The sequence below is a fragment of the Herpailurus yagouaroundi genome, unplaced genomic scaffold (assembly GCF_014898765.1).
Source record: "Herpailurus yagouaroundi ecotype Mexico unplaced genomic scaffold, PumYag 29, whole genome shotgun sequence".
Lineage (NCBI taxonomy): Eukaryota > Metazoa > Chordata > Mammalia > Carnivora > Felidae > Herpailurus > Herpailurus yagouaroundi.
This window is the reverse complement of record NW_024412377.1, coordinates 116,693,285-116,719,763: the sequence shown is the minus strand read 5'-3', so window position 1 is coordinate 116,719,763 and position 26,479 is coordinate 116,693,285. Positions and strand designations below refer to the sequence as shown.

The 26,479-nt window shown below is 37.5% G+C and overlaps 1 protein-coding gene across 2 annotated transcripts; it reads left to right on the top strand.

Annotated features, from left to right (window-relative positions):
- The first annotated feature begins 14,499 nt into the window (after positions 1 to 14,499).
- On the top strand, positions 14,500 to 23,314 carry MARCOL (MARCO like). Of its 2 annotated transcripts, XM_040453341.1 has the most exons (4): positions 14,500 to 14,637; positions 18,536 to 19,119; positions 20,978 to 21,099; positions 23,099 to 23,314. In XM_040453341.1, exons 1-4 carry the CDS (start codon positions 14,589 to 14,591, stop codon positions 23,142 to 23,144), a joined length of 801 nt encoding a protein of 266 aa, XP_040309275.1. In that variant the 5' UTR covers positions 14,500 to 14,588; the 3' UTR covers positions 23,145 to 23,314. The 2 variants fall into 2 exon arrangements, with proteins under 2 accessions (XP_040309275.1, XP_040309283.1); XM_040453349.1 differs by lacking the exon at positions 20,978 to 21,099 and having other exon boundaries at positions 23,099 to 23,169.
- Positions 23,315 to 26,479: the final 3,165 nt, after the last annotated feature.

The following is a 26,479-nucleotide window of genomic DNA, read 5'->3' as shown; positions in this document are numbered from 1 at the left end:
AAAGCATAAAGATAATAAGTCAGACTCTTGATCAAAGGCAATGACAAAATTATCCTATAGGATTGATGATAGTCTAGTTAACTCTGGTATTTCTAATCCTTAGGGTGATATTTCTAGTATTCTCTTTTGTTCCCCTCTCTACCACATGGAGAAAATAATATTCTGGGTGGCAGGTGGAGGCACATATTTTCCTACTGAAATTTTAGGCCTAGAACTACATTTTGAAGGTTATTGCAATGAAATCATGACTTCACCTTTATAAACTGCATTATTTCTATGATGCAACTTTTAATACCAACTAACTTGCAAGCAGATATATAAGTATGAATAGGAACTTCTTGAGAGGAGGGACTCAGTATTCAAAAGTAGTTTCTTGGAAAAATTGTTTCCAGTCATCAACATGATAGATAAAGAGTAGAAGCAACCCAGAAAAATCACAACGTAATGAAATGCCAAATTCTAGCTCTACCTCTGTTACCAGGCCATGGAAATGTTGAAAGCATGTCTTCCAAAAGGAAGTGAGCCTCAGTGCCCCCACCTGCAAAATAAGAACATTGGATTTGTTACTTTTCAAAGACGTAGCCCTTGATTAAGTAAAAGCAAAATCTCAGCAGATAAAAGTGATAAATGCAGATAAAATGCAGACTTTCCCTGGCTGAAGTAGTGGTAAAGAAAGAAGGATAGAAAGGTAGGCACTGAAAGCTTGTCCTCTATTCTTATGAGGAAGATTTGTAAGCAGACTTTATCCCAGTCGATCTATTAAATTCTATGATTACTTAATAACATTTATCCTATCCACCCTACTATTAACAAAGTTTACTGAGCATCTATTATGTTCAAGGCATACAGGAAATAGAAATATGAAAAAATAATTCCTGACTTTTTCTTTGATACGTGCATCAAAAGTCTTTTGAAAGGCAAATTCAAACACAGAGACTTTGCTTCTAGAAATGCAGTCCAAGGGAAGAATTGGGATTGTATCAAGGATGCATTTATACAGATATTCCTGACAATATGGTTTGCATTAGCAAATGAACATGGAAACAAACTAAATGTTTCCAAATTGGATTTGCTTAATAATTTGTACAACATATGGTAACTATTCAAAATGGCTATATAGAGTGTGATAACTATTCGAGATAGTAATATAAAATATGTTACTTGACAGAGATAGATACTGAAAGTATATTTCAAGTTTAAAAAGCATTTTATAAAATGCTATCAACTGAGTGATCACATTTAAAAATTACATAAGCTTAGAAAATGTTAAAGAAGGGTGCTTGGGTTGCTCAGTCCTTAAGCATCTGACTTCAGCTCAGGTCACGATCTCACAGTTCCTGAGTTCGAGTCCCGCAGTGGGTGAGCTCCAGCCCTGCTTCAGGTGAGCATAAGTCCCGCTTGGGGTGAAAACACAAGCCCCACTTCCGGGTGAGCTCCACTTCTCTCTCTCTCTCTCTCTCTCTCTCTCTCTCTCTCTGCCCCTCATGGGTTTCTCTCTGTCTCTCTCTGTCTCTCTCTCTCTCTGCCACTTGCTTACTTGCTCTCTCTCCAAAAAAAAAAAAAAAAAAAAGAAAGAAAGAAAGAAAAAGAAAGAAAATGTTAGGGAAGATACATACAAATTTGTTAAAAGTGCAAATTTTTGGATAATGTATTATGGGTTTTTAAAGTAAATCTCTCTTGTACTGTTCTGTTTTTAAAGGTTCTATTATAAACATGCACTGTTTGAATGTTTGGTAGGCAGAGAGATAAATAGCTAATGAAGAGATCAATGATAGAATATAATTATATATGCACATATTTTAATAGGCCTTTCTTCAAGGAGTTTGCATCCAGGATAAAAAAAATTTTTTTTTTTAAATAAAGCATGTTTGCATTATTGAAGGTTGATATCAAATAATGTTTGCAGGCAAAAAAAAAAAAAAGTGGGGGGTGCCTGGGTGGCTCAGTTGATTGGGCATCCTACCTCAGCTCAGGTCATGATCTCACAGCTTGCGAGTTCGAGCCCCACGTCGGGCTCTGTGTTGACACCTCAGAGACTCGAGCCTGCTTCAGATTCTTTGTCTCCCTCTCTCACTGCCCTCCCCCTGCTCATGCTCTCTCAAGAATAAATAAACATTTCAAAAAAATTTTTTTAATAATGTTTGTAGGCATTTGGAAACAGGAGCAATCCATTTTTGCCTGAGTTACTATGAAGATTTTAGAATACCAGATGGTATTTGAGATGTACATTAAAGAATGATATGAAAGGGAAAATTGGTTCCAGGAGGAGGAGTAGTGTTGTGTTGGGGAAAAGCAAAGTGTTTTCAAATGTTAGTAATGCACCCATTTGACTGTTAGTGGCTTTCTGTTTGATCAACGTGAAATGGCTAAGAACATAGGCTCTGGAGTTAAACTGTCCTCATTTGACACCAATTTTTACAACTTGATAACTATGAGGTCTTGAACAAATTATTTAACTTTTTTCCTTACCTGTAAAGAGAAGATAATGATAATATTAACTCCATAGGACTGCTCAAGAGGGTTAAATGAATAGTTTCATTTAAAACACTTTGAAAAGAAAGAAGAAAAAAATAAAGCACTTAGTACTGAGGCTGACACATAGCAAGCACTCAGCAAATGTTAGACATGTATTATGAGCAGAGTGGCGCCATATTTGGAAAAGCCCAGAGGAGCCATGTTGCCTAAGATTTTGAAGGACATGGTGCAGACTTTCTAAGAATCACTGGCAATTGGGCAAGTTGGTTGTAGCACCAGTACCTCCAATCTACATTCTAAATTCTGTTCCCTTTTCCCACTCATTCAACAGATATTTTTCAAAATTCAACTTTTACCAGGTCCTTTCCTAGGAATTGGATAAAAAGATGAATCTGAGGTGGCTAATTATGTCAAGACACTTCTAGCTGGGTTGAGGAGTGACATAAGAAATGAGTATAGACCAATTTCTCCAGAAATTCCAAGAAAGAGATAAGGAATTTATACTTGCATACACATTTACGTTAAAGCAGTTTGGCGACCAGTATTGGGAGCCCTACAAGTTACAACCTTTGAGATACCAATTCTCCAAAGAACAGATTCTAGGACAGTAATCAGAATATGTACAAGTATTTTATATATAAAATCATGATTTCAGGGGCACCTGGGTGGTTCAGTTGGTTAAGCTTCTGACTCTTGATTTCAGCTCAGGTCATGATCTGACGATTCATGAGTTTGAGCCCCACACCAGCCGCTGTGCTGACAGTGTGAAGCCTTCTTGGGATTCTCTTTCTCTGCCCCTCCAGTACTCACATGCACATGCGCAACCACTCTCTCTCTCAAAATAAGTTTTTTTTTTTTAAATGGTGATTTCAACTCAGTGTAAAAAAGAAGAAATATACAACAATGGGGTATTAGTAAAAGAAATCATTTTACATCTTTATAGTAGAGTATTATACCACAAAAATCATACTTTGCAGGATATGCATAATGGTACAGAAAAGGTAAATGACAAAGAATAAATAGAACATAATACAGTGTGATTTTATTTTTAATATAAAAACAGAAATACAATGCCTAGAGAAGAAATGGAAAGAAAAACAAATGCTCACAAAGGACACCTCTGAGTGCTAGGACTACATATAACTTTTATTATTTTTTTATTTTCAGCATGTATCTTAATTGTAATAATAAAACATATGCTTCTTAAAATAATTTTTAAATGTAAATTTAGCATATTTTTTCGTTCCTTGAAAGAGCTAATGATGTCAATGCCATTATTCATGAAGTAAAGCAAGGACTTCTTTTAAATTACAGGCTTTTTGCAACAACTATGAGAAACCAGCTACACAAGGAAAACCCTGTCCCAAGGTCCACAAGCCAGTGTGTGATTCTGATGGGTAAACTTACCGCAATGGCTGTGAATTCTGCAAAGCAGCTGAGTAAGCACACGCAGGCAGCTCTTAGAACAGCACACTTAGTTTGCACCAGTGGGGTGTGGGTCAGGGAAATTACTTATTAAGGTTTTGCTGTGCTAAGTATTGTACAGATAACTCTTATTTAGAATAACCCAATGTAATTATCCCCAAACAGACCTAGAAAGGATAAGTACCCATTCCCTGTTCATCCAGCCTGGGCTTAACCCATTTCCACTACATTTCATTCTCAGCACCATCTCTTTTCTTTCAGGAAAAAAAATGGAAAGCTTGGTGTCAAACACAATGGGAAATGTTGATTCCTCTGACGCAGTAAGGCTAGAAACACGTTCCATTTGTCTTTGGCATTGGAAGATTTATTCCCTGTAGCTCAATAGCCTTTGCAATGTATTTCCCACAGTTATTATGCATAAAAGACAACAATTTCAATAAAGTTGAATAAAGTCTCTTAGCAGACTTTCTACATTGATGTTCTTTTTAGGTCACAATGGGGCCACCTTTGTTCGATTTAGTTAGACCACCTGAGTATGAAATGATACAACCTGAAAACAAGCACAGGTCATAGAATATTTCCATGCTTTTCACATCCAGAATTCTCCAATCGGTGCTTTGAATCTCCATTCTTCAGATTTACATAGAAGACCTCAAGATTAATAAAGCTCAGTCCAAGAAAATATGTATTCTCTGACTCAAATTAGCATTCTTTAGCATATTGGGGGAAGTATTTTGCCCTAAGAGACACATGGAGTTTGTTTTAGAGCTTCTCGGTTGTATGCGAAGACAAGAAATAAGTAACATGGGAGACAGAATGTTGGTCATTTCAGTCATCCAGACACTAAAAAGGTTCTGGAACAGCTGAAACCTCTGGACTAGTTGTCTCTGACTTTATCAGTTTTATCAGCTTATTATAGTACTACAGTGTACTAAATAAGATATGATAAGCTTCCATGTGTGGCAAATTGTGAAAAACCTTGAAACTATAACTTTATTGGCATGCTGTCAGTGCTTAGAAATCTAAAGATGGACAGACAAGCTTGGCATCTTCAGAGTGTTTATAGACTATCTGGAAAGACAAATGTATCCCAACTACCTAAGATATAGTTTGATATGTTCCTGCTTTTTATAAGTTCCTAACGAATGAATTATGCCAGTTATTAATTGCACAAATAATTTTTCAATGCTTATAAAATACCAGATGCTATTCCAAGAATGGGGTGAAGACAAGATCTCTGCTTCAAAGAATCATGCTTTAAGATTTGAGAGGGTGCACAAAAATATTTTTTAAATATTTTTTCAGTTATTAATAAATTTATAAAGGAAATCAAATTGACACATAAGATGGAAGAAACAAAGTACGTTTTGGAGAGAGGAATGATTTAAAATTGGTTACTTTCGGGGCGCCTGGGTGGCGCAGTCGGTTAAGCGTCCGACTTCAGCCAGGTCACGATCTCGCGGTCCGTGAGTTCGAGCCCCGCGTCAGGCTCTGGGCTGATGGCTCAGAGCCTGGAGCCTGTTTCCGATTCTGTGTCTCCCTCTCTCTCTGCCCCTCCCCCGTTCATGCTCTGTCTCTCTCTGTCCCAAAAATAAATAAACGTTGAAAAAAAAAATTTTTTTTAAATAAAATTGGTTACTTTCAACTGAGTCCTGAGAGCTTAAAAGGATTTGATGCAAATTCGGAGGAAGGGTGTTCCAAGCAAAGAGAAGAACAAACAGAAAAACAACACAATCCAAAAAGTAGATAAATAGATAAGTAAATAAATAAACGTTTAAGAAACAACGCACAATTCAAAAATCAAAACCCAGAAATGGAAATAATGTTGGCATGATCAAGGATGAAAGGAGTCAGTTCATAAAGAGCCTTGGGAGCCAAGCTAAAGCAATTCATATCCCAAGAATTATAGAAAATTATTGCAGGGCATCAATAGAGGACTTCATTGCAGAGATGGCATTTTAGCTGATCTGTGACATATAAGAAATTCGCCATGTTGAAAAGGAAGGAAGTAGAGGATAAAAACAGAAACATTGTGAATAATGGTATCTTTGAGAAGGTTGTTTTCAAAGTCTCAAATTGAGCATGTGGACAAAATAAGAACTCAGACAGGGAACTCCGGTATTAGATACTTCTTAACATAGTGATTCTAAAGCAGAGATCTCCAACAAATGGCAAACAAGCTGGCTGTCACTTAGGGATTTTCTTTAGCCCATACACAGTCACTTCTTTTCATAGATGGCAATATTTAGAAGTTGAAAAAGATCAAATAAGAAACTGGATTTCTAGAAACTCTGGAAAAGTCAAAAGATCTGCTTACCCACCACTCATGTTCCTTAATAACAACAATCATTAATTTGACTCTTTTGAATGTTTATTTATTTATTTTGCGAGAAAGAGAGAGAGAGAGAGAGTGTGTGTGTGTGTGTGTGCACAAGTGTGGGAGGGGCAGAGAGAGAGAATCCCAAGCAAGCTCCACACTGACAGCATAGAGCCCCACATGGGACTCAAACCATGAGACCATGATGTGAGCCAAAAGCAACTGAGCCACTCAGGCGTCCCCTGACTCCTTTGGATGATTATTCCCACAGTGCCCCAGAATCAGTTTTGCTTTTTCACATTAGCTTCTGGTTCTTGATGGCATATGAGCTTTGTATCTCACTTTAAGGCACAATAGTTTTGACCACCTCATTGATACTCTTGCTTTTGGAAAATTCACAGTGTGAAGAAGCAGCCCATTCCATCAACAGAGAACAATTTCTTTATAGCAAGTTAGTATTTGCCTCTTTAGTACTTGCACCAAGTGGTAATACTTCTTTTTGCTTCAAAACCACACACAAAAAAATGGCTTCCTACTTTTTTATAATACACACACACAGGCACACACACATACAACTTGTACTTTCCTTTTCATATTCTCTTCCTTGAAATATCTCCCAGTCTTACCTTCTTTCTTTTTTTATTTTTTTAACTTGTTTTATTTTTTATTTTTTAAAATTTACATCCAAATTAGTTAGCATATAGTGCAACAATGATTTCAGGAGTAGATTCCTTAGTGCTCCTTACCCATTAGGCCCATCCCCCCTCCCACCACCCCTCCCATAACCCTCAGTTTGTTCTCCATATTTATGAGTCTCTTCTGTTTTGTCCCCCTCCCTGTTTTTATATTATTTTTGTGTCCCTTCCCTTATGTTCATCTGTTTTGTCTCTTAAAGTCCTCATATGAGTGAAGTCATATGATTTTTGTTTTTCTCTAATTTCACTTAGCATAATACCCTCCAGTTCCATCCACGTAGTTGCAAATGGCAAGATTTCATTCTTTTTGATTGCCGAGTAATACTGTCTATATATACCACATCTTCTTAGCCATTCAACCATCGATGGACATTTGGGCTCTTTCCAAATCTTGGCTATTGTTGATAGTGCTGCTATAAACATGGGGGTGCATGTGTCCCTTCGAAACACCACACCTGTATCCCGTGGATAAATGCCTACTAGTGCAATTGCTGGGTCGTAGGGTAGTTCCATTTTAGTTTTTTGAGGAACCTCCACACTGTTCTCCAGAGTGGCTGCACCAGCTTGCATTCCCATCTTACCTTCTTTCAATAGAATATCATCAGCTGTCTCAGCAAAGCTTTATTTAAAATCTCTTGTTGCAATAGTATCAGTTTATAGTAGTGATCAAAGTACAAATCTAGATTTTAAAAAAAGATTATAGCTAACATTCATGGAGTGTTTGAGTTTTTTCTGTGGGTCAGACATTGTTCTAAGGGCTTTACATATATTAACTCATTAAGTATTCACAACAACCCAATGAAATAGGCATTATTATTATACTTATCTTGCATGAGAGGAATCTGAAACCCAGAAACATGTGATCAGTCACCAAGTTAAAAAGAGACAGAGACAGAAGTCAAACTGTCCATTAATGTAGGAATTGTATAAATATTCTTTCTATGGACTTATTAACAAGTTAGTGTCCATAGTGTTCTGAGGTACCAATAAAAAGCAAAGGGAATGAATAGACCTGATACTTGAATTGTCATTACCAAATATGCAATGCCAATTATGAAGTTTTCAAGGACTCCCCCCAAATACTCTGCAGTCTCATACTACACCATGGTGGGTGGCACCCAATAAAGAAGAGCTTATTGTATTCTTTGAATTTTAATACAGGAAGAAGATATTTTATAGTAAGTAAGAGATAAAATTTAGAATATGGACTCTGTTACAATATAATTCTGTGACCGTGTCTGGTTTTTCATCGGAGAAACGAAATAGTATATTTATATTGTAATAGTATCTATATTATTATAGGTGATATCTATAAAATAGGTTGTTTTAAGAGTTGGATGAGATAATTCATATAACGCACTTGGCGCAGAGTCTGGTTCTGGGTGTTTGATAAAGGTTATTTAAAAAAATTTTTTTACATTTATTTATTTTTGAGAGAGAGACAAAACGCAAGAGGGGGAGGGCAGGGACAGAGGGAGACACAGGATCAGAAGGAGGCTTCAGGCTCTGAGTTGTGAGCACAGAGCCTGACGCAGGGCTCTAACTCATGAGCTGTGAGATATTGACCTGAGCCGAAGTCAGATTATCAACCGACAGAGCCACCCTGGTGTCCCAGATAAAGGTTATTGTTAATATAAGGTATATGTTGGAAGATATTTTGAAAAGACCGGTGAACCAGGATACCAGTGTGACAGAGATGAGATGTGCATAAACAGGCTTTATGTCCTGGGGCAATCTGTTTTCCCTTTTGTAGGAAACTATAAGGTCCCATGTAGCCTGAGCTCACAATTTCAAGACCTTTGAGTCTTCTAACGAAAGAGTCTAGAAAGCAGCCTCAAGTATGTGATGGCATCAGATCTCACAGGCTGTCTGTATCTGATCTGGCCACAGAGTATAACTGGCCATATATACTCATAATACACATACACATAGAGGTGGCCAGTTATACTCTGTGGCCATTAGATAATAAGCAAATATTTGGAAGAGTGAACACTGGAATTGGAATCAAGTCCAAACTCTGCCAATGTTTTTAGAATTCCAGTGACTCTATTGATCCTCTCTCTCCCAAGAGTAGAATGAAAGATTTGGGCTAGACATTCTCTGTAGTTTTTTAGAGTTGTGATAGTGTATGATTGAAATATATATTCCAAATTTCTTTGCATACAGTAGGTGTTCATCAGCATATGGAGCATTGAAATAAAAAAAGCAGTATCTTAAAATCCATGTAAAATGTGGTGGTAGAAGTATTAATATAATGTTTTTAAAGCAATGAACTTGTAGGTCTGTTATAAGGTATGTAATATGATCTTTTGAAAAAAGCTAATAGCCATACATTTGTTTTAAGGTGGATTTGAAAAAATAATAGTAGCCCATAAAACAAATAGTATTGGTCACAATGACCCTAAATATAAATAGCTAATCAATTCAAAGGAAAAAAATGTAAATTTCAAATAGAACAAGTAGTATGTATATGTGCCAAAAAACTATAGACTTTGTTCAAGAATCTTTTGGAAGGATTTCTTTTTGGAAACCCCAAACCAAAGATTATACAGCTGATTAATTTTTTGGTCTGGTTATGGCTATATTAAGATATTCTTAAAATATAGTGGGATCCACAAACTTGCCCTTCAGGAAATATACACATATACATAAAATGTTATCCCACAGACTAATGGAACCACCAATATCAAAATCAAAATGGAGATATGGTAGATTTCCCCATATCTTTCCTGAGCAAAGACTTGATGTTGGTGTCAGAAGTGTAGGCTGTTGATCTAGCATTAACATGTGAAGTATGACCCAGCGTATACTAGAGAAGACTCAGAAATCTCCATATGGCTGGACTGAGATCTCTTCCCAGCTCTGAATTTGGAATCTTACTTCTATAACGCCAAAGATGGATTGATCTCCAACTGAGGGACGGATCTTTAACCCAAACATTTATTTTCTGAGTCTCTCTTTCTGGAAAGGGAATTCCCATGTTTCTAGATAGCCAGGAATGGGTCTCCTAAGGCAGATATGTTAAAATATCTTGAATAGGGGTGGTGCCTGGGTGGCTCAGTTGGTTGAGTGTCTGATTTCGGCTCAGGTCATGATCTCAAGGTTTGTGAGTTCAAGCCCCGTGTGGGGCTCTGTCCTGACAGCTCAGAGCCTGGAGGCTGCTTCATGTTCTGTGTCTCCTCCTCTCTCTGCCCCTCCCATGCTCATGCTCTGTCTCTCTCTGTCTCTCAATAATAAATAAATGTCAAGCAAAAAAATTTAAAAAAATAAATCATGTAAAATATCTTGACTAGGGTTAACTGTGTGAAAACAGTTATTTAATGACCCAGTGCTTGAGTTTCCTCATCTCATATTTAGGATGTTACCAAAGCATTGTTTTAAGTATTAAATGAGATCATCCATATAATGTGCTTCAATAAATGGTAACTTTATAGTTTTCATGGGGTCTTGAATCAGTGTCAAAAAGTAATCATAGTCTTGTCCATAAAATTATAATGATTATCTATTGCTGCATAACAAATCATGTCGCACTTAATGGCTTAAAACAAAACCAGTCATTCATTTGCCCTCAAGTCTGCCACTTATTGCAGGCTCAGCAGAAATGATCTGCCTCTGTTCCATACGGCTTTCGCTGGGTGGCTCTGTTGGGATCCAGAATGACTTCAGTCATATTTCTGATGTTTCAGTGGGGCTAGAGAGGTTCCTTCCTGTTTCCGTCTCTGTCTCCACCTTTCTATGTCTCTAGCTCCCTCCATAGTCTCTCCTCCAGCCCTGCCAGACTCTAAGGCTTGGTTCTAAAAATGGGATGTTGTCACATCCACGGCATTCTGCGGTCAGTGAAAGTCACATGACCAGCTCAGATTCAAGGGGAGGGGACATGGACTCTTCTATAGGAGAGAATTTACTTGTACAATGTGAGGATTTGTTGGTGGCAATCTTTATAAACAATATTCTACAAATATGCTCCTTCTTTTAAGAAATAATTGTAAGATGAATTATGAGTGGACATTATATGACTGGTGACTAAAAGTGATGTTTGAGAAAGGAGTTACAGAAAACCGGGAACTGAATGGCTAAAAATAACAAATCTGATGATCAACGAGGGACCAAACTGTGTAACTTATTTTCTTTTAAGTATGAAGATAAGGCTTTTAAAAAAGCAACTGTAATTATTTATAGCGATGGTGATAAAGAGGTTAATTTGGGGGTGAGAAAGACATTAATTATATTTCAAATTTTATCCCTACAATTTGCAAACTTGTACACCAAAATTTTCCACATAATGAAAAATTTCAGTATTTCAGGCATATAAATAAATGCCATTTATAATGAACTTAGTCCATAACTATTATAATTATGCTCTATTTTGCATTTTATTGTTTTCTGGTAACCTCACGTGTATGCAACTAAAGTGAAGGTGGAAGACGTCATGTCTCTAATCTCAAATGCTCACATGGGTATAGTAACAGAGACAACATTAATGGAACATTTTAGTGTGTGTGTCAGACAGATGCATCATCTCAATAAATAATGATGAAATTAGATCTATTCGAATTTTGGTTTGTGTCAGTACTTTGTGTGCTGAGTGAAGAAACTGACATCTAAAACAGGGAAGTTACCCAAGATTATATCTCAAGCATCTGCACCCTGCAGGACTCAGTGTTCTGAAACTAATGCCTCTGCGTGGGTGAAGACTGGGTAAAACGATCAATTAATAAGTCAACTGAGAAATAGAAAAAGGGCCTTCAGTGAAATAGTGATTACCTAGTGCTTGAACTTTGGCCTCTTTCTTGATATTGTGAAGTATTTAATGAGACTTGGTAAGCAACTGGCAAGTCTCCCCCTGACAGTTTCAGCAACATGAAACTGAATTTAAGGGACATTATGTCTTCCATGTAATATGAATTTTAAAAACCGGACCAAATATTCCATTTGTTTGCCTGATTCAGTTCAACCTATTGGCATCTATGTCTGAAAATCCTAGTGAGTGCTATGTAGCAGTACCTTATACTGTGCTCAATCTTTACACATCTGGGGTTCAAAGAACAAAACTTGACATGTGCTACTTCCCCCTGAGGAACAATTGAAAGGAAACATAGTTGCTAAAGTATTCCGTGGAAGAAAGCTAGGAAGGAGCTCAGAGTTTCCTTCCCTTTAGTTGCATGACGAATGGCTTGAGTCTAAATCAGGTAACTGGACACAGGATGCTATAAGACAGCTCACAATCAGAAACCAGGATCACTAAACTGCAGGTATAAACTTTGTCTTCCAAACCACAAGAAAATACTTAGCAAAATTCGATTTTAGTAGGGTATTATCATCATGATTTTAGAAATAAAGAGGAAAGAGAGATAGGAAAAGAGGCAGACGGAGAGAGAGACAGAGATTAACTCGCGTAAGATTACACAGCTAAAATGAGGAGTGGCGGACACTTCATGTCATCTGACTCTAATGCTGTTGTTATTTCCACCCAAATATGACGACCACTAAAAGAATAGCCTTGATGTATAATCGCACGCTAAGACATGTGGGATGCCCCCCTCCCTTTCCCCAGCAGGTGGCTGTGCCGAGCATTTTTTGAGCCTACTCCAACACAGAATTCTGCCCTGACTCCCAAATGTAAAGGAAAATAATAATGGAAGACAATTCTAAAGGTGGAGGAATCCGATCATCAAAGGATAAATTAAATGTTCCATTTAAGAAAATTAGAGGATTAAAAGCAATTATTCAAAGCACCCTTTGGCATGGTTTGGAGAACAGGGATATAGAGAAAACGGCTGCCTTACTCAGTGCAACAAACAATACTTTCTACTAATTCATGAGACAGTCTCTGAGACCTCAGAGCAGAGGTTTCATGGGACTTCATCTTCTCACTGCCGTGTCCTCAGATACAGGGAGTCAATCATATTTGTTATTTACGTATGCTATTTTGAAGTGTGATAACACTGGAGCTAGGAGAAAAGCATGGGTAGGACAGATGATGGCACTAAGTATGCACAAAACAGTTGTTTAGGCAAAATGCAAATGCAGCTATTATGGTCCCTTTGTTGATATTTGGGATTTCACTGCATTGAGTATCTGCATGTGAAAATAACTTGCATCAAATTCAGCCATTTTGATTAATAAATGGTAGAGCAAATGTAGCAAAATGTTCATTGAAGAATCTTGGTGTTGTGTACATGAGTGTTCACTGCACAGTTCTTTCAACTTACTATATTTTTGAACAATTCATAGTGACATTTTGTTAAAAATGATCTGATCTTTAAATATATATATGTGTATATATAATATGGGGCATATTATATGGGAGATACACACACACACACACACACACACACACACACACGTATATATGTGCATAATCAGGCCTTGTGGTTCATTGAGCTTATTCTGACATTCATATGAATACTAGTCAGTACAGAGAACAATTATGGAGGGGGGAAGTTGCCTTTTTACTATAGAAAAATTTAAAATTTTTGATTTACTACAGAAAAATTTTAAATTTTTGATGCCCTACAATTGCTGGCTTGATTAAAAGAAATCATTCATCATTTTCAGAACTGCCCTTCTAAAGAAGCTAAAATGAAAATCAAACACAATCCAGAACCACTAAATCTGAAGATCTTAGAATTAGAAGGAATTATAAGAAGCCCCTATTTCACTTCCCTTAGAATTCAAAAATGTTTATCCTGCACTTTCTTATATTGGAACTAGATCTGCCATGTGGAACTACACAGAAAAAACAATATCATCCTCTCCCATGCTAATGCCCTTCACAGGATGAATCCAGTGGTGACATCCATCCTAAATCTGTCTACTCAAGTTTATATTCTCTACTACGATCAACCAACCTTCTGCTCTGTGCTTACTAGACCCCACTTTATCAAGGTCATTTTCTTTTAGACAGGCCTCAATTAATTCAAATTTATCTCATATAGGGCAGCCAACCTTGAACACAATATTCCACTGTTTCATGATATTGAGTCTATGGCTGACTAAAACTCCCAAGGTGATTGTCATATGAGCTTCCATTTGGCATAACAGCTTGAGGCAAGAAAGTCAATAGCGTGATGTTATTCTCAAACATAAGATCTATTGTTTTTTGTTACCTCATAAAAATGCATTACACCTCATCATTCCCCACTGGATGCATTCATCACTTATTAATGATGCATTTTTACTTGCTTTTAAAATATAATTTGAGGTAAGTACTTAGCACATGATTTATTTGTGGGAAAATGTCATGGGAATCCCTATTGTGGACATTATAAACATGCAAGGTCAGTAACAGCACTGACAGAAGACAAGTTATCCCTCAACAATAAAAAAAATTTTAAACACTGAGCTTACCACTTTCCCAGCTGGATTTCGCCATGTTTATTTTTTTCTGTAAGACAGATATCTGATAGAAGCATATTAAATTTGGGGTATTTATGGGAGTTGGGGTGTGGAGCTAATTTTTAAAATGGCAATCCACTCAAGGAGGAACACCTTCCAGTTTGTGAAAATTACTCTATAATTTTTTTAAAACAAAGTGACAGTGTTTAGCAATTAGGGTGGAGGATTTTTCAAATATATAACATGGTAGTGATCAGGACGGTTTATTCAGAAAGCATCTACTGAAGAGTTACCCTTAACTCCATCCGACAACCAGGTCTGAAACAGCTGACTCTAACATGAAGGCTTTCATTTTCCTTCCCTTCATGTTCTTGGCCATGTTCTCAGGTAAGATAAGTTAAATTCGATGACTTTCCTTCCAACTCTCAAAGTAAAGAATCAGAAATGTTGAGTGACTTAGTAATACTTTGTCAGAAAATGTTAAAATGATAAATCTCCATCAGACAGAGAAAGGGAAGAGGCTAATTTCAGACAGCATAAATATAGACCAAAGGCATAAAAATAGTGACAAGGTGAGACAACAGTGAATAGTTTGACACGACTAAAGAGAAGCAGAGGCAAAGGAATGGGAAAAGCAAGGCATTACCCTGGAAAGATAATTCAGTCTAAAAGGATTATGGGAGTTTGTGAATACTCACAAGTCCACATTCCATAAATATATAGTTTTGTGTGATGATCCAGGAAATTCTGTGGTCACAGAGAAATAGGTTCAAACCCTGACTTTTCAATTCTCTGTTTATGTTATTTTGGATAACTTAATTTTTTAGCCTCAGTTTTCTCCTTTATAAAATGGAAATAAGTAGACATTCCCACAGGCTGCCATAAGAATCACGTATACTCTGGCATTAGCTACCATTACTTGAGTTCTTAGGTGCCTGTCACTCAGCAGACCTCTCTGTGTTCCCTACCTCAATACAGTTAGGTGGTCTGTTTTCAGAGATGAAATTTCCAGCTAAGGATGTAAATTTCTCTAGATAATAAATGACACAGATATTCTATATTTTTATAATATATATCAGAGAAAAATATATATATTATGCATATACTTATTATGTTTATGTATGTTTGCAAGAAAAATATATAGATAGATACATAAAATTCCTCCCTAGAACATATATTCTCCATAACGGCAGGTAACATATCTCTTTTGTACTTCAGTGCTTTACTAGATGATGTTTAGTACGCATTAAGCAGGCATTTGTTGATGGAAGAAAGTCCCTTAATGCCAGATGTAGTGGTTATATGGATTTGGAGGGTGACAAAAAGAGAGGATTCGGGAATGCCTATTACAATATAGAGCAATGCCAAGAGCATATTTAGAATGTAACATCGGAGGACAAAAATACAGAACAGATAACTATTTTACAAAAATTTAACTTAAAAAAATGGTTAGGGGTGCCTGAGCATCCAACTCTTGATTTCAGCTCAAGTCATGAGCTCACAATTCATAAGTTCGAGCCCCATGTCAGGCTCTGTGCTGACAGCGAATTTGCTCTCTCCCTGTCTCTCTGCCTCTCTCTCTCTCAGGATAAATAAATAAAGATTTAAAAAAAACAGTTATACCATATTCTGATATTATAGTTACCTTGTTTACTTAAAAATTCCACCCCTGATTTTTATTTTACAAATTTAGCCATGTGAGAAATGATATATTAATCAGATATTCATTATATTATTGTTTGCACTAGGAAAAGAAGGAAATACAATCACTACTCATTGTTAGAAGACTGTTTAGGTAAATTATGGTAATTTAACAGGTGAAATATTCTGCAGCCATTAGGGAAAATAATAAAGGTGCTCTATATGTATTGATATAGAGCCTTTATATGTATTGATATAACCTCACGGTTCTGTCAAGGGAGAAAATAAGGATTAGAACAGTGTACAATGTGCTACTAATTGTGTGAAAAAATATATCCCAATATGTTTGTAAATACAGAAGACATCTCTTGAATAATACAGAAAAACCTGTTAAATGTAATTGTGTCCAAGGAAGGTTGGGACAGGAGAGGAAGGGAAAGTTACTTTAAACTATTTACCCTTTTATGTCTTTGAAATTTGATGCAATTTGCTTGTAAGACCTATTTAAAAATGAAAAACATAATTAACAAAGAATATAGATCAGCTGATCTATTTTTTACCATTTCATCCACAACCTTATTTTAAGTGATTTCTGCTCAAAGTTAGTGCCTGTTAAGGAATAGTTTTGGGTCTTAGAACTCATGCAAATGCTCTTCTCTCTGCTGAAAATAATTATTTCCTTATCCATTTTTCTGGCTATAGCCTATACTTCTTATCTGTGTCACCTCCTCCAGGATGGAGACATGATGCCCTACTACCTGCTATCTTGACTCTGGGTCTATTGTCTAATTTATTTTTCACATGATAGCATTCATCAAGCTACCATAAATGCCCGTTTGCTTGTTTACACGCATTATTAGACTTTCCAGCTTCTTCAGGGTAGAATAACAATCCCTTATTCATGGTTGTGTGTCTAGATCTTTCTATAGCTCTGGCATGGTAATGGACCCTTCAAATATACTTCTGGTAAGTTGAAAGGATGGCTAGATTACACCCATGACCGTCCTACCACACGCTACACCACAGTTAATACACCAGGTTACTAAGTGCTAAATTCCTGAGCCTGGGCTAAGACCTTAACCACCAGTGATATAGTAGACACTGGCATGCTCAACGGATAACAATTAATGATGCATTTGACTTTAGTTAAATTTATCTGAAGGTACAAGTGTGTACACTTGTGGAAATATAAAGAGGATCAAATGCAAATACAACGGAGACTCTAGGCATAGATTTGGAACTACCTACCCTGAAATTATTTCAGGTTGTATAAAATGAAAAACTTAGGGAGAAAGCCTGTGAATAAAAACAATGCAAGCTTGAATAAAGCTTTTTCAGAAACCCCAAATTGAGAAAGTAAAGGGGAAAAGAAAATCATTAAACAGAAAAGGCAAGGAAGTCAAAAAGAAACACTTGTACCAAACCAAGGACAAGAAACATAAGACCCAGTAGAATACCATTGCACTTAACAGCTATAAAACCATTCCATTTGCTCATGGATTGGTGTCTAAACCCTGCTTATTTGGGAGTAGAAATTTGAATAAACCATATCTATATCTATATATCTATATCTATCTATATCTATATCTCACAAATCTCACCCAATCTATTACTCCCCTGCTGGAAATATGTATGTATGTATGTACCTATATATATGTGTATATATGTACATATATATATAGTGATGTATATATATTTACATATACATATATATAGTGATGGATGAACTTCCAAAATAAATTCAAGAAACAGAATAGATGAGTTATGAAAAGTAGGTATTAAGAAATAGTCATATAATATCTACCATTTCCTTGAATAGTTTGAGCACAAAAGAAAGAAAGAAATAACCACTGGAGAGAGTATGACTGATTGGTTGATGCTGGGACCCCTATGGGAAATGGTGGACTGTTCCCTTTGGAACAGGGGCAAGGTGGAAGAAAACAGCTACAGAAAGCATATATAGAGATGAGAAAAGAATATGGAATGAGGGCTCACGACTGGCAGTTTTTATGTCTGGAAAACTGCTGATAGCACCTTCTGTAGGGTGAGCTCGGGAATATGGGAAAAGGTTTTGTGATGTAGGGAAAGTTTATAATAAGCATAACTCAGAGTCTATTTGATTAATCAGGAAATCATTACAAGGAATTTGGAGTAGTATGAAGCTCAGATAGTTCAGTTCAAGTAATTCAGATTCTGATTTAGAAATGGGATAAGCCAGTTTGACCCCACGATTTTTATTTATTTTTTAAATTTATTTTGATAGAGAAAGAGCATGAGTAGGGGAGGAGCAGAGAGAGGGAAAGAATTCCAAGCGGGCTCTGAGCTGTCAGCAAAGCCCGACATGGGCCTCGATATCATGACCTGAGCTGAAATCGAGAAAAGTCAGATGTTTAACCCACTGAGCTACCCAGGCACCCCAACGCCGTGATTTTTAGAAACCATGTAATACAATTAAGAAAAAAATAGAGGACCCAAAATATTAAGGTTGTAAGAAGTTATGGGAAGCTTCTGTCTTGAGGTTTGATTAAAAACAACTGAAAGAGGTGTTAAATACATACTACAACTTGGGATGAATGCTGTTGATTTAAAACTCTTAAAGTTAAATGACTTTACTTTTATTTTTGTGCTTATGGTATCATTTCAGTGTCTTCAACCCAGGCTTTGAAAACAAGTGTTTTTAAACCAGAAGAGGGTTCAGAACGTGCATTTATTCGACAGAGAAAGCATGAAGCTAACCATCAAGGAGAACAAAAGGAATTTAATAAGCAAGGAGGCAACACCCAAGGAAAACAAGCAATATCTGGTTTCCAAGGACGACCAGGGTATTCTAACCAGCCAGGGAAACCAGGGGATTTTAATCAGCAAGGAAGGCCAGGAGTTTTCAATCAGCCTGGAAGACTGCAAGGGAATTCAGGAGACTCTAATCCAAAAGGGAATTCAGAAGCTTCTAATGAACAAGGAAAACAAGGATCTTCTAGCCAACAAGGGAGCTCAGGGTTATCTAGCCAGCAAGGAGTTTCAGGATCATCTAGCCAGCAAAGGAAGCCAGGGTCTTCCAGCCAGCAAGGGGGTCCAGGGTCATCTAGCCAGCAAGGAAAGCCAGGGTCATCTAACCACCAAGGAAGACCGGGATTGTCTAGCCAACAAGGGAAATCAAGGCCTTTTTACAATCAAGAAGAAAGAAAAAATGCAGGCAACCCTTTGAATACCAATATAATGGAGATTCAGGTTGGTGTTAATCTCTTTTTTTTCCCCCTTGGTCAACTTACCTCAACTATTCCATTTTCCAAGACTTGAAATTGTTAACAGAATATACTCTACTAAAGACCCACACTTTGTGATGACACTGATTCAACAAAATGCGAAGGAATCTGGGGGTGGTTATTTTCATACCTATGGTCATTAATGAGTGTCATGCTCTTCCATTCCATTTCTCATTCCTTTCTTCTGTCTTCCACTCCAGCCTTTCTACCTATACTGGACTAGATCAGACCTTTGTGAACGGAGTCCCTACCCTTGCCAGATTTAACATTCATGCCCATTTCCATCCCATCCATAATCTACAAGCCACTCAAGTGGTGTTTATTTCTAAATCACAAATCTGACCCAATCTATTACTCCCCTGCTCGAAATTCTTCAGTAGCACCATACTCTCTAGAAGATAAGACCCAAACTCCTGAGCATGGCCTTAAGGATTTTTTTTAATGATTGGATCCCATGTCCATGTATGATTGGACATTTCATGGCACTCTTAGTCACACATCCATGTTTTACAGAATCCTCTGATTTTCCACAAATGTATTTCTAATACCAATGATAGCCTTTATCATAGAATATACCATATTGCTTTGTAATTGATCTTCATTATGTTCAATCAGCACATGAACTCCTTAAAGAAAATACCTTTTTTTAAAAAATATCTGTATCCCCCGATTCTAGTATAAGACAGGCATATAATAGGTTCTTTTGAACTCTTTCTCAGATAGGTGAATAAATGATGTACGGGAGACATCATTGTAATCAGGTGCACATCCATGACTCCTATACTCCCTTTGAGTCCTGCCGTGAAGCCTTGCCAGTCTCTCTCTCTCCCAACTGTCTTCCTCCTAATTCCATTTAACCCTGACCCTGAACACTCAGTACATCCAAAACAGTTTTGTAGAACACTTCTTCAATCTCATTATCTTAATGGGAACTTCATTTTTTACATCATAAGTTGTCGTTACTCAGCACTCTTGCAAATGAAAATCGCCTGTCCCTCTTGGTTTTTACATCTAGGCTGGCATGAAGTAGTAATCTTCCAAGGACACCCCTGCCATTCAGACCTTACTGCCACCACCAGCATGTTTCTGGGTGTTTACATTGTTACTTAAACTTTCTCAATTGGTATGAAAATGGTAGTGGAGTCTCAACCAATGGAAAAGACTGAACTACTTGTTCATCTTCCTTGGTCCTGAGAAGACTGAGCCACCTACTGAAGATCCTCACAGTTTCACTTAGTGTCTCTGTTCTCATCTGCTGTCAAAACTCCTTTCCGTTCACAGACTTCTGTCATTCTATAACTTGATTCCAAGGAAGTGCTTCAGGTAGAACTTAATTCCACTCTGCACAGTACTACCTCCTGCCTCATTTGTTTTCATGGGTCAAAGAAAAAGAAAGTTTCAATAAACGATGATCACATGTGTTTTGTGTTTGCCACTATGACTTTTCCAGAATTGTTGTTTTCTTGGGCAGGAGAAGGCTTTTCTACAAAGCATTAAAATGGAGGCAGTGTGACATTAATAAGAGCAAGGGCTCTGCAGTCACATCATTCAGGTTCTGAACCCCAACTTGGGTATTTAATCTATATCTGGTCTTGGACTTGTCACTTAAATGCACTGTATGCCTGCGATTATACAATGGAGCAAAATCTACCCTTCTTTCAGAATTGTTGTGCAGTTTAAATTAAAAAAAAGGGATTAATAAAATGATAGGTTTAGTGCAATGCTTCATCAATAACTAATGAGCAATGACTATTGTCTTATCACAATATCAGAATTAAATTGAGTTCCCTGTATTTACTGCATGGTCTTTCACATGACTGCAGACTGGCAGTACCAGCAGCAAGAACCCAAGTGGAAATACAAAATGTCAGTCTATCTACAAACCAGTCTGTGGTTCTGATGGAAAAACCTATGGTAACCTCTGTGTATTTAATGAAGCCAAAAGGTAAGATGACTTTCTCTTTATTTGTATCAGGAACTATCACTCTGATCCACAGGGAATACAAGAACATTTTTCCATGTGTCTCTGTAGTTTTCTCTCAGTAGTGCCTTGGGTGTTTGTCCAAAGAAAACATAAAAGGTACTTAACCTTTGAACAATAAATTCAATCATTTTCTGAAAGAATGTGATACATTCAGATTTTTAAGTAGGAATAAATTTATTATTGAATCATTCATTTACCAGATATTTATTAAACATCCACTGTGTACCAGGAATTGCTCACATGGAGGTAAGTTGGTGAGGGAAACACACAGCATTGCCTCCTGCTTCCTGCTTCCATGGAGTTTTCGTTTTTGCAGTAGATGACAGCAAACAAAATGCATCAGAGGATAAGGAGGGCTGTGAGTCCTATAGATTACTTAGTATTGACCATTAAAATGTATTTTAAATTTAAGTAACAACTTGAAAGATTGGATTTGGTGAGCCATGCAAACATTGAAGAATTGAACTCCTGTCCATCCACAAGAAATAAGATGATTATAAGGCTGCTTAAAATTAGAATGTGTGACTAAGAAAGAGTTAGACGTCTCCGCTTTCAAAATTAATGACTGCTCACCTCTTAAGGTAGTGAGGAGGTAAAAATTATACCTCTCTTGTTTTTGATAGTGCCAGTATTATATTAAGAGCTCAATAAACCATTACTGCAGAAATAAATGAATGTTAAAGGTAAGTGTGCCCTGTAGCCATAAAAGTTAGAGCTGGAAAAAACATCAGATACCCATTCTCTCACTTTATATATAAGGCACCTAGATCTGAGCCAAGAAAGTAGTGGCAGAAAGTCACAATTCTCAAAGCTGGTCAGTGTGAAACAGGCAAGCCCAAGACTACAGCTGCTTTTACCCATGTGATTTTTTTTCTCTTTTTTAAAAATTATAATTTATTGTCAAATCGGCTAACATACGGTGTGTAAAGTGTGCACTTGGTTTTGGGGGTAGATTCCCGTGGTTCATTGCTTACATACAACACCCAGTGCTCATCCCAACAAGTGCCCTCCTCAATGCCCATCGCCCATATTCCCCTCTGCCCCACCACCCCTCATCAACCCTCAGGTTGTTCTCTGTATTTAAGAGTCTCTTATGGTTTGCCTCCCTTCCTCTCTGTTTGTAACTATTTTTTCCCCCTTCCCTTCTCCCATGGTCTTCTGTTAAGTTTCTCAAGATCCATATATGAGTGAAACCATATAATACCTGTCTTTCTCTGACTAACTTACTTAACTTAGCTTAATACCTTCCACTTCCACCCACGTTGCTGCAAATGGCAGGAATTCATTCTTTCTCATTGCCCAATAGTACTCCATTGTATATATAAACCACATCTTCTTTATCCATTCATCAGTTGATAGATATTTAGGCCCTTTCCATAATTTCGCTATTGTTGAAAGCACTGCTATAAACATTGGGGTACATGTGCCCCTATGGATCAGCAATCCTGTATCCTTTGGGTAAATTCCTAGTAGTGCTATTGCTGGATTGTAGAGTAGTTTTTTTTTTATTTTTTTGAGGAACCTCCACACTGTTAGTATCCAAAATCTATAAAGAACTTAACCAAACTCAGTATCTGAAAAACAAATAATCCAGTGAAGAAATGGGCAGAAGACATCAATAGACACTTTTCCGAAGAAGACATCCAGATGGCTAATAGACACATGAAAAGATGCTCAACATCACCCATCATCAGAGAAATACAAATCAAAACCACACTGAGATACCACCTCACACCAGTCAGAGTGGCTAAAATTAACAACTCAGGAAACAACAGATGCTGGTGAGGATATGGAGAAAAGCAAACCCTCTTGCACTGTTGGTGGGAGTGCAAACCAGTGCAGTCATTCTGGAAACCAGTGTGGAGGTTCCTCCCATGTTATTTTTAAATAATCCCATTTTATTTCTATGTTGGTGCCACAGTTTCTTGATCCTTGATGTCTTCCATTACCTTGTTTTTAGGATAAATAATGGAAAACTAAATCTGTACCATGAAGGGAAATGCTAAGCATTGACAGCAACCACATTACCTGGAACCTCAAAACCTACTTTCAGTTCTCTTTAAACCATGGATTTCCTTGGAAGTTCCACTGAGGTCAGCAAGAGTCTTACAGACATGATGGATCTTACATAATTTTCAAGTTTGTTCCATAACAAATAAAGTCAGTTCCAGAGTTACTTCTGATTTCTGGTACTGTTTATTTTCTAGACTTTCCCAAATCTTGTGTCTCTGTTGGACCATCTTTAAGCATCCAACTTTGGAAGCCACACACTAGATTAATATTTTTATTCTATTTTATTTTTAGAGACAGATAGAGAGCATGATCAGGGGAGAGGAGCAGAGGGAAAAGAGAGAGAGAGAGAGAGAGAGAGAGAGAGAGAGAGAATCTTAAGCAGACTCTACACTCAGCTCAGAGCCCAATGTGGGGCTCCATCCCACAACCCTGGGATCATGACCTGAGCCACAATCAATTGTGAGATGCTCAACCAACTGAGCCACCCAGGTGCCCCTAGATTCATATTTTTTAAAATAAACAAAGCAGAGCACCCAGGTGGCTCAGATGGTTAAGGATCCAACTCTTGATTTCGACCCAAGCCATGATCTCAAGGTTCACGGGTTCAAGCCTGTGTTGGGCTCTGTACTGACAGTACAGAGCTTGCTTGGGATTCTCTCTGCCCCTCCCCGACTCATGCTCTCCCCCTCCCACAAGTAAATTAATTAATTAACTTTAAAAAACTTTTTAAAAATACACAAACAAAATATAGTCTGCTCTGCTTGAAGCAGAGCTGAGAAAACCTTAGCCTCTTGCTTGCCACCCACACCCGGATTCAGCTTGTCTCCATAATATCTGGACTGCAGAAAATTTGGAAAACAGAAGACTGAATACTTCCACCTTCCCCATATCTTAGAACGCTATAACACAGTGAATGTTCTGAGATCTTGTACCCTGAAAGGTTCTGGTAGGCCAGAAAGATAGACAGATGCCAGCTGGGGAATGAAGATATGGCTTTGTAGGCCCAGCTAAGGGGAATCCAGTTTGTAGGAAGTGAAGTAGTATGTGTGGATCTAAAGGCAAGTTTGATGATTATGCCTTTTGGGTTTGTGCAAGAAGTGTTGGGGTTCTGAAGAAAAATGCCATTTCAGATTAAGATGAGGGAAAAAAGAAAATTAAAATGGCATAAAAGAGATCATTGAAGTATTTATCTGAATCACTAAAGTGGGGGGATAAAAACCTCCTTAAATTAAAAAATATTCATTAAAGAGGCTCTATATGAACCTTTCTTCTGCTCCTGTATGCACACTCTGGCATAATTTCCCTGCTAAGGCAAAGGCATTCAGCTGATCAACCTGGAATCTCATTCTGGGAAGCCTTTCTGCTCCTTAACTTCATAGGAGGAGTCATGCTAAGAAAATTATCTTTCATACCAGAATAGAATGTTTTAGTTGTAGTGGACTCTGGGTCTAGAGTTCTTTCTTTTCTAGCAAGAAAGCAGGACGCAGGATTAAAATTCGAGAGATGGCTAATGTCCGGGAGAAGACAAGAGCCCCAATTAAGGGTCCTTGCTCCATTTTTATTAGGATCAGAAGGCTTACAAACATAGTGATGGACGTGCACAAAGAGACAATGAAACGTGAACATTAACTCATGGACGTGAGAGAAAGGGGGTTTTGAAAATATGTGGGGTTAGGGGTTGGGGTTAATAAAAGCAAAATCCTGGCACTGGTGGGCAGAAGGTTTTTACAGCAGATAAGAGACACCACCTCTATTTCCCTAAACTGCTCTAGGGGACAAGACTGAGCAAGCTACCTCAGGGTCAACAAGGCACCTTTCTTTTGTTAATTAGCTCCACTCTAGTCAACTTTGCCCTGCAGTGGTCTATAGCCCTATTTACCTGTTTATCTAATTTGGTCCTTCCTTCCTGTGAAAGCAGCTTTCTGCTATAGTACTAAGTTGGGGGGCATTTCCGCCCTGAATACCTAATCTTGTTTACCTTATATACATTTGTTCTATACTGGGGCCTTTGCCCCGCCCTCTCCATACCTGTTTACCTAATCTTGTTTACCCAAACTTGGGTGTGAGCATCCTATGGCTTTGTAGTTCTTTATGCCTTGTTAACCCATCAGTGCAGGTTCAGGGAATTCCTAAGCTAATTCCCCACATTTAATATATTTAAAATCCTTAAGACTCAATTCTTCATTATTTAAGAAAACAGTTTTTATTTAACCTAATACACATATGAATGAAGACTAAGAGAAATAACAAGTCTCAAAAGGCTCAGCACAGTTTCATCACATCAATTAATTTCATTTGATTTATTTCTTACATTAACTTATTACATATTAATTAACAAGAATTTCCCTACCTTTGTTTAAAAAAAACATTTAAGGGGCGCCTGGGTGGCCCAGTCAGTTAAGCGCCCAACTTCGGCTCAGGTCATGATCTCACAGTTTGTGGGTTCGAGCCCCACGTTGGGATCTGTGCTGATAGTTCAGAGCCTGGAGCCTGCTCCAGATTCTGTCTCCCTCTCTCTGCTCCTCCCTTGCTCACGCTCTGTCTCTCTCTCTCTCTCTCTCTCTCTCTCTCTCAATAAATAAACATTAAATTAAAAAAACATTACTTTTTTTTTTTTTTTTTTTTGGCACTACCCCTGCTTAAAGGCAAAGTGACAGGGAAAAATATGTTACAAGATGGCCGACAGGACTGATAGGGGAATTCCAGTCCCTGCCTGAAGACTCCCCTTCTAGGTTTTTCTTCCCACCCCACTTGCCACGCAAGAACAGACTATAAATTGTCCCCTCTGCTTATGCTGGGGACTCAGGCCTCTGGAAAGCAATGTCCTCTGAGCCCGCCAGTGTAAAATAAACCTTCTGCCTTCCAAGAATTACGATTGCCACTTGGTCCTTCCACTGGGCGATCCAGACCAGTTTCCATAACAAAATAATACAACGGAAAGGTAACAGAGCACTACTTTCCTACCCTGAGATAAAGTGATTCATGGCTTTATATTAGTGATTAACATAAAATAGAACTTCAATAATCTATAGCATTCATTACTTCAAAACTCATTTGTATCGCTTTCTGAATGACTATAATGTTTCTGGAAATAGAAGTCCTTTTTCAATATGTTTTTCTCTTAAGAGCTGTGTACAAAGATTGGTTCTCATTTAATTGTAGACAGATCTCTTAAGAATCCATGGCATTCTTCAGCCACTTAGGAAGCCAGAGTGAAATGGCAAAAATATACAAGAGACATGAAAGTTCTGCATGGCTAAACCTTTTTATCTATCGCATCACTGTTTTCATAGAAAATTATTTATGTCCTATGTTTTCTAAAGCAGGA